This window comes from Synchiropus splendidus, chromosome 5 (genome assembly GCF_027744825.2).
Source record: "Synchiropus splendidus isolate RoL2022-P1 chromosome 5, RoL_Sspl_1.0, whole genome shotgun sequence".
In the NCBI taxonomy this organism is placed as follows: Eukaryota; Metazoa; Chordata; class Actinopteri; order Syngnathiformes; family Callionymidae; genus Synchiropus; species Synchiropus splendidus.
Window position 1 is genome coordinate 12,848,277 of NC_071338.1, and position 9,224 is coordinate 12,857,500.

The 9,224-nt window shown below is 41.7% G+C and overlaps 1 protein-coding gene across 1 annotated transcript; it reads right to left on the bottom strand.

The window, feature by feature from the left end:
* Nucleotides 1-1,651: 1,651 nt before the first annotated feature.
* anp32a (acidic (leucine-rich) nuclear phosphoprotein 32 family, member A) lies at nt 1,652-8,022 on the bottom strand. The gene is made up of 7 exons (XM_053866541.1): nt 7,835-8,022; nt 4,259-4,408; nt 4,054-4,176; nt 3,781-3,979; nt 3,605-3,714; nt 2,785-2,839; nt 1,652-2,693 (listed from the first exon to the last, which is right to left on the bottom strand). Exons 1-7 carry the CDS (start codon nt 7,886-7,888, stop codon nt 2,626-2,628), a joined length of 759 nt encoding a protein of 252 aa, XP_053722516.1. The 5' UTR covers nt 7,889-8,022; the 3' UTR covers nt 1,652-2,625.
* Between the last annotated feature and the right edge of the window lie 1,202 nt (nt 8,023-9,224).

Here is a 9,224-nt window from a genome sequence, read left to right on the forward strand (position 1 = left end):
AGTGATCACATGACTACATGGTGGAAGATCTCCACCCTTTCCCATCTCATATCAGCAAAAGGTTTGCAAAGAAAACACCATAGATGATGTTCAAGCCTCATGTCTGCCTTCACCATGGCGACAATGATGGAGAGAAGAATCTGTCTCCTGCAGAGAATATGGACCGTGATCAATCTCCTCCCTCTCCAAGGATCATACGCAGTTGGCCGTGAACCTGATATGACAGTGCTGCAAAGCTGGCGCTCAGCAGTCGTCGTCACCCAGTCAGGATGAGGACTGGCTCCGTTGCAAGGCGACACTAATGCGGAAAACAGCCATTTACTCAGTTTTCCATTATGATTCTTCAAAGCAGACAGTTGAAATTATTGTTTAGATTCCACAGTTTTAAAAGCTGCATTAACACGTCGTGGCTCCTATTTTAGAAAGAGACCTCTGTGATGGAGCCATTCATTGAAGTATGACAACACATTGTAAACTGATAAATAAGATCAAGCGTCAGTTTACGACTTAATCTCAACATACAATCAAAAACAAAAATGTACTTGGCTTCATTTGGTCTAAACCTGGGCAGATCCATCTCCACATCATTCATGAAGCGAGCGCCCGGGACTCAGCTTAAGAATACGATTAGTATAAAATATATTTATTTGGGCATTTTATATAGATATCGAATTTCCTTCACATTCAAGTGAAATTGGTTTTGAGGCTGAACTATCACAAACGGAAAGAAATTGAATCATGTATCGAATCGGCTCCTTGTGAATCAATCTGAGCCAATGCTCAGGTCAACTGGTGCTGTTAAAGGACGTGGTGAACATCACATATGGACCTTCACCTCAGCTATCTCCACCAAAAATGGTATCATCACATTCAAAAACAAGCAGACCAATACAGCGAAAGCGCTTAACTACCACATATCTGTGGTCAAGCAGCAGAAACAGGCCCCAACATTCTCTGCCACAAGCAACATTCTCAGCCAAACACCCTCAAGAATCATGCCCTTCGCATGTGTTCATGCAGGCCTCATGAGGCCAGAGCAAATCATGATGACCGAGATTTTTCCTTTTTGAATTACATTCTTTTCATGATTGAGACTCATTTTAATAGTATTTTTGTCCCTCAAGAGGAATCAATAAAACAGAAATAGATACTGAAGAAATTATATTTACATTTGACCTGTTCTGTTGCCAAGATATTAAACGCTCTTCCATTGTTCCTGAATATTACACTTAGATATTTGATTCTTGTTTTTTTTTTTCATTGAACTACTTACAAGGTTGTGCAGTCCACAATTTAATTCACATTCTTCTGCCACATTGTTCCAACACCTTGTTTTCCAGCACTAGTGTTGGAGGAGAGTCTTGCCACGTTGTTTGCCAAGTCTTAGCGGGACAGCTGGGCTTTTTCTGGCGCTGAGCCCTCTGAGCTATATCCTGTGTGTCAGAGAGCAGGCCAGGCTTTAGTCAGCCACGCACACTTGCTCAGTGTGGTCGGGACAGGTGAATGAGTACTCGGGGAGTGGAGCCACTCAACAGATGCATCACAATAGTGCACCTCTTCGACATCCTTGACCTTGCAAACCCAGGGCAAGCTTTCAAAAGCACCACCACTCTGCTACACACAACTTGTTTAGAAGAAGAGCAGACCTCAGAACATGTATAAAAGAGATTTATTGAGGTGAGAGGGATGAGGGAACAAACAAATTTGGTGAGAGGAGTGAGTTTAACAGATGAAGAAATCACTGAGGTAGGCCAATCTGACCGTAGTAGTGAAAACCATGTCTGAATACCTACAGTCGTCCAGAGCTTGGTAACCACACCCTTCCACATATCCGTGTCTCCTTTCCTAATCTACCACCACACATTGCCACTGGTGCGCCACTGAAAATAAAACGAGAAAAGCGGATATGGGTTCTGATGAAGCGATCTAGATTCGGCATACAAAGTTGAAATCGCCAGCATAACATATTCTATCTCGTTCCAATTGGAGGTTTCCGCCCAGTCGTCTGCCATCATCAAAGAGAATACAAAAAAATAGATTTGGTCATTATTTACAAGAACACGTAATTTCCGAACTATCAAAGCTGTGGGTTTAAAGAGGAGGCGCTGCATTGACAAAGGCAGACGTTACGGGTTGTTTTTTTTTTTTATCTTTTGCTTAAAAATGTCTCCAGTGAGGGCCGGGTGGTGTTCAGGGACAACAGTGTCACACCAGGACAGCGGACAGTTGGCAAGACTACAAACATTTAAATAAAAAAGTCAACAAAAGTTGAATTCAAGGAGGCGACCGCTGCACGTAAAACACGTGGCTTTCTTACGTTCCACACATCTCTTTTGGGGTTTTGTTCGTCTTCAGTGTCGTAGACCTGCAAAAGAACCCAATCTCCACACCAGTGACCGGGAGGACATTTTGAGAATCGGTTTAGAACCAAATTTAGATGGGGAAACATCAAAAGGTTTCTTCCACCGCTGACTGGCCCATTATTAAAAACATCAATATCAAGATGGGGACTTTTGGATTATTTGGAAAGTGAAGGGGGGGAATACAAGTTCACAATTTCAAATAAAATAAAAAAAAAACAAACAAAAAAAATAAACTAAACAGTCGAAGGTAAAGTATGAAGACTCAATCCTCTTCATCATCTTCTCCCTCTTCGTCTAGGTCCCTTTTTCTCTTCTGTCCTCGTTCTTCCTCTGAAATCACACAAAGAGAAATCCATGTGATCAGGGTGGCAGAATATTATAAAAATTAAATCCTTCAGATTTTAATCATGGCTGCACTCACGTTCTTCATCATCGTCATCCACGTCTCTGTCATTCACATCTTCCTCTTCTTCCTCCTTCATTAGACAAACACAGTTGATAGTACTTTGTTAGCACTGAAGAGTTTTCTCAAGGAAAAAAAACAGATATATTTTTTAAGTCTTGGTAAAACTGACCAATAAACGGCAGAAGATTTCCTTCAATATTATCGATTGTTCTGAGCTACTGTAGATATTCTGGATCCTCATAGCACTTTAAGGAACAACATAAAAGAGTCCAGCACAGTTTATACTGAACATCAGTTTAACTGGGTACAGTTGCAGGTCACTTCAAAACTCACACACACCCTTAATAGTTGCCACGGAAACCGTAAATGATATCAACATGAAGCTTATCTTTGAGGCGCCACATGGTCTAAGGATAACGAAATACTAACGAACAAATTAACAAAAGGATAACGAAAGTAGTTCAAGCCGTCTGCGAGTGACACCTAAGTTACACTTTAAATAAAGCATCAGCATTCATGAAGAGGTTAATGGGTTCTGTGCATGTGCCGCCACAAAGCATGGCAGTTGTCCTAGTGGTGATAACAGTAAGCATCAAAGACCTTTCTTGAAGTATTGCCAACTTTCAAGGAAGTTCGAGAAATGTTGGCTCCAATTATAATATCTTTGGACTAATAGAGATGTGATCCTCTGCCTTTTTAGTAGTGGACAACATGAGCAGAAATGTCATGTGAAGGTCAATGGGAACCATTTTTGTTATGTACTGCGTTTAAGACCAACACCAATAACGGCTATGAGCGCTGAGAAAAATCTATTTATACTACTAAACAACTTCACCTCCCCACTGAGGTCCTCCTCTTCCTCTTCTTCGTTCTCCTCCTCATCGTCATCACCTTCCTCCTCATCCCCTGGTGCTGCGTCTTCGTCATAATCCTCCTCGTCTACGTCTGTCACAAACAGAATGATACCAGCTTAACGATTGGTCTCACTTGCGGTGTGACGTGAGAACCAACCGTCTTCATCATCCTCGTCGTCATCCAGACCTTCTGCGTAAACCTCGGCGTCAGAATCCGAAGCCTCCTTGTCGTCTTTGTCGTACCCGTCCAGATACGTGAGCTGTGGTAGGAGCTTGAAGACGTTGTCTCTGTACTCGTTCAGGTTTGTCACTTCACAGTTGAACAGATCTAGACTCTTCAGTGTCCCCAATTCTTTCTGTCAAAATAAAGGTTTCATTAGCACTTTCACAGACAAGTTAACATTTTGTTTAGTTTAGTTTTTTTGCTCACCAAAGGTTCTATTGTGCTGAGGTCTTTGATCTTGTTTCCACTGAGGTTGAGATGTGTGAGATTCGGACATTTCTCTGCCAAAACTTCCAGCCCTCCTGAAATCCTGTTGTCGCTGAGTTCCAGCTGTGAACCAGAACCAAACCATTCAACCTTCAGTCCACTAGAAGAAGAACGTTCCTCCAAGATGAACAACAAAATCGCCTACTTTTTTCAGTTTGTTTAGCTTGGGCAAGTGGGCAACTGTTGTCAGTCCAACGTTGATTGTGCTAAGAAACTCAAGCTCCTCAAACTCGTCCGTTAGACCCTCGATCCTGCCCTCGTTTGATCGACAGTTGTCCAGAACGAGATCTTTCACCTGCAGAAAAAGAAGATTGAACCAATTAACATTGCCTTCAATTACATATAAAGGTCTGAGAGTCTGATCTGAGAACTGTATTCGCAACAGCATATTGTGGACCTCACCCAGGGTCAGGTGACTCAAGACCTGGACCCAGTGAAAGGCCTGATTAAAGCCTTTAAAGCAGGGCTCTCAAAGTGATCCACGAAGGGGCCGCAGTGGGTGCAGAATTTTGTTCCAGCCAAGAATGCACACACTGCAGCCCCTTGAGAAGCCGGGTTGAGACTCCTGCTTCAAACAACACAGAAAAAGTGATCTTGCCAAAAATGTGTGAAGATTTTCTGCACATTATCCAATACCCTGACTCTGCAGCTCATGGAACAAATAAGTGACAGCAGGTGAAGCACCCATTATATTTATTAGGGGTGGGATTCGATTAAAAAAAAATCTAATTAACTAGAGAATTTGTGATGAATTAATCTCAATTAATAGTAGTTTAATCATATAAGAGTATTTGCCACAAGAAGCCACATTTTGGGAATGAATGTGGTATATTATTGAATCAAATGACGGACCCATCCATACATTTAAACAACACAAGATTGTTTATTTTGCATCAGTTTGACAATAGCACAATAAACCACGATGGTGGCTATATTCAAGTTTTTATTTCACCTTATTTCAACTAAAGCTCTTGTCATGTCTTGAAAATATTTGCAATTTCAAGTACATTCAGAGTAATGGAAACCCTGGTCACAGTGTAGTGAAAAAGATCCCTGCACAGAAGCAAACAGATGCTTTTGTTTTAAGACTCCAAAATCAAGTTAATTGTGAAGTAAGGCTGCAACTAAGCACTACTTCGATTGTCAACACATCACAGACTACCTCAACAATTATTCGACTAGTCGTACGTGACATGCACGGCAACGTCTGATTGTAATATAAATAAAAAATGCTTGCAACATTTTAGGTCATGATGGCCCAGTGACCTCAGCCATTTCTCCTCATACTATGGATTAGATTACTCATCCTTTACTTTGTGAACAGCCATGCTGTCACAACTAGTCGAGCCCGTCTGTGAGTCATTTTATAGCCGATTATAGTCAACTATGTCGAGCAGTCTTTGCTGCCCTTACAGTACAGTAATCTGTACACCACTCATTTCATTTGGAAGGAGCATTGTTGTACGGGTTTGTGGGCAGGTGACAGGGCACATTTTAAAGTCAATGGTCTGCACTTAAAGGGCAAACAAAATCCATCTTAGGTTACCTCTGATGCTTCGTCTACAGCAGTTGTCAAGGGAGGTTTTGTCGTGTGTGACAGGACGTGAGGGCTTTTTATATATATATATATATACACAGGTTTCATTACAGATGCTTCTAAAACTTACATATTTTAAACAATATGAGGGTGTGTATACTTTATATTTAGTAATCACTTGATATTTAATTTTAAGTTTTAAGTTAATGTCTTGACAGAGGATGTCTCCATGTAGGTGAACCATGTATGTATTAGCACATTTTATTTTATTCAATCTTTCCGTGGTCAATTTTTTTAGTCATTCTGTCTATCTCTTCTGTCGTTTCCTCACTAGGAGCTGCCCAGCCTGGGTCACACTAGGGCTCATTGAAGGTGGTCCCCTTTGACCCAGGCCACGGGGTTTCCCCGCACACTTCCACCATACATGCCCTGAATCAGAGGAGCACGATGGGAGAATTACATTGCATGTGCATCAATCACACACTCAAACCACCCTAAGGCAAGTGTTCAAATGACCTGCTCTGGAGAGAATAAGTGGCTGAAACACTGCCATCACTGTATCTAGAAGTCTGTACCGAGGATCATCTGAGCTCAAATTACTTCTTACAAACACATGTAATGTTTACTTACATGATGTTCAACTACATGAATGCCACTATCCTTTCAAGAATCTCAAAATATTTGGATTGTAAAATATAGTTATAAAATGTACCACAAATAGAGAAACCACAAATAACTGGGGAAATATATGCCAAAAAAAGGATACTAATGGTACAAATACTGGACCATTATTCACAGCTCCTTTTTCTCTTGCCACAAAATAAGATGCAGTGGTTCGTATTTATGTTTGCTTAATCTCGCATGTTGCAATATTACGTTAGATTTGCCTTATTCTCTATTATGTAAGCATGAACTGGGTGAAGTGACTTATGACGTAACGGGAGAACGGGTTAATAGGAGATGCGTTAATGCGAGCCACAGCCTTTTGAGTTCTAGTGTGACACAAGATGGTTTAAGAGAGAAATGTATGGTGCATTTCAAGCTGATGGGGCCGCTTTGAAACACGAGAGGAGTCTGGTGAGTGTAAAAGGAGCCGTGTTTAGTGGAGCTGCGCAGCTGCACACTTGTCAAAACAAGTGGGAACCGAAGCACCACCACAGCAGCGAGTCCGCGTCCCTGCTCGGTCGTGAGTAGGAGGGGCAGATAAAGCCGATTAGGCGGTTGCCAGGCAAACCTTCCGTCGTTTCTTCGCTTTAAACACACGCCCGTCGGATTGTAAATATACTACAAATATGCAGAAGGTATGATGGAGGACATTTTCGCTACGTGTTCGAATAAATACACGATACTCGCGGGGCTGGGTTGCCTTTTGTTTGTCGGGAAAATGGCGGCGTGTCCTAGTTCTGAAGAAAGTAGAGCAGCAACCGTTCGATCGTTTCCCTGCGATTTTATCTCGTGTACTTTAGGTAGGCATAAGCAACTGATGAAGGCGCGGAAAGGCCGTTTGTCCTCACGCACGGCGGTTGTTTGTGCTCTGTCCTTGTCGCATTAGTCACCGGTGGACGCTAGCGGTGCTGTCCATCGGCCATCTGTGCGCATCGGGGCTCCGGTTCCATGCTCCAGTGTCCGTCTTTTTCAGCTGCTGCACGACGTTATAACGCATTTATAAACAAGTTGGACTGAATACTTGAAGTGACAACTGTAACCAAGTCTGTGTGCATCACTGACACGGTTTTGAGCATCAATAACACGACGGCGCTCCACCGCAACACTTGCTCCATCACGGATTACACCGTGAATAAACCCGTATATTAATTGAAAGTTAGTCGATTCGATGGATTGTATCGACATCTTGCTGGGGTTAAACGCCAGAATGAACACGGATCTGTACTCGTAGTTGGCAACTGTAAATAAAAGTTCCAAGTGACGCACCCGCAGACTGGAACATGCCCGTTAACCGCACCGAGACCCTCCGTCTCCATCAACCTTTAACTTGCCACAAACTTTGGGTCGCCCGACGCTGAGAGACCCGCCAGGTTATTGAGACCAGACACGTCGAGGGATCACCTGGCGAATCGGTTGCCCCCCGAGCCGACAGAGCACCCGGAGGTTTGATCCCCCCACGCCGAGGATTGATTCTCCATTAGCCGAGGATGAGACGCGAACAGGGGGATAGGAACTTACATCTGATGGAGTGCGGTTCCGCAACTCTAGATGAATCCTCCTCTTCATGTCCATCTCGTCTCCGTGCTGCTCGTCAACAGATGCACTCCTTTTATTCAAAATATAATTAATATTATTGATGCAACTAGCACCACTAGAGCAGCCTGCTGCCGTTCATTCAAACTTGATCCGCTGAGTGGGCGGGACAAAGTGGCAAGATTGACGTCACCCCTGGCCAATCGAAGCGGCGGGATCAAGAGGGAAGGGATTTTCTGTCACGCGAGCCAATGAAGCCGAGCTGATAAACATGGGTGGGGTTTGTTGTGAAGTTTGGTTGTTTGAAGTTCGCTTGAAAAATGTAGTTTATGATATGATTGTTTCATTTCTTGAATTTATGAGAGCTCTACAGCTGACCCCCGGCGCAACACTTCACGATCAAAGAAGCAATTGCTGTTGAATGGATTTATAAAACACGCAGACGGTTCTTTCAATGAAGAATCATCTACCTTCATGTGCACTGACGAGCAATGAGCGGTTCATTAGCACATATTATTTATGCGTATGACTTATGTGATATTTGTTTATGCCTTCTATAAATAAATAAATAAGAAAAAAACATATTTCTGTGTGGTTATTTATCATTCACTGTGGCCATTTCCTTTGTATGTATTCAAAACACAGTAACATATTGTAATGTGTTCAGCAAAGTATGGAATCCTCAGCCTCTTAAATAGTCAGATTTTATGTATATGCCAATATATGTTCCATTCCATATTTTATTTCTGAATATACGTACTATTTACTTACACTAGTTTTCATTCTAGTTAAATAGATTCTATTCTGATTAATGTTGATTTTAGTTATATAAAATCACACTGACTTAAAATGGTGATTTTTCTTTACAGCACATCCCTAATATTGCTGTGTAAAATAAATTAAAAAAATAAATGTTTGCACAAGACTGGGATTTGGATATTGAGAGAATAAAGGCTACAGTATTGTAAGGCAACATTACCTTTTTTTTATTCAATATTACGCTTAGTAGTTAATTAGTTAACAAAAATGAAAAAAAAAAATGCTTATTTGGAGCACTAAAACATAGAACTGTTCTTTAGCTAATTAGCTTATTATATTGTTATTAGAAATGCTATTTTTGATCCAGAGCGAGTGTTGGTGTGTGTGCATGCAGCCATTGTCATTTATGTTTATTTATGGTTTTGGTCAACGTATGGTTGCTCTACATACAGGGGGTGTACAAAAGCACGGCTTTGTTCTGTTGCTACTCAGATCTGGTTACTTCTGCTCTGTTAAACCTGAATGGAAGTGAAAACAATAAATGAGCGGAAAGAATTCAAGAAACACCACAAAACCTTGTAAATGCACAACACGCAATCCGTTAGGTTAACTGTTG

What these genes read in the sequence shown, in the direction of transcription:
- anp32a (XM_053866541.1), bottom strand. Translation starts at nt 7,888, where the DNA reads ATGGACATGAAGAGGAGGATTCATCTAGAGTTGCGGAACCGCACTCCA. An exon ending in AGCTAAACAAACTGAAAAAA is followed by an intron (nt 4,177 to 4,258) that starts GTAGGCGATTTT and finishes TCTGGTTCACAG; the next exon opens with CTGGAACTCAGCGACAACAG. An exon ending in TCAGCACAATAGAACCTTTG is followed by an intron (nt 3,980 to 4,053) that starts GTGAGCAAAAAA and finishes TTATTTTGACAG; the next exon opens with AAAGAATTGGGGACACTGAA.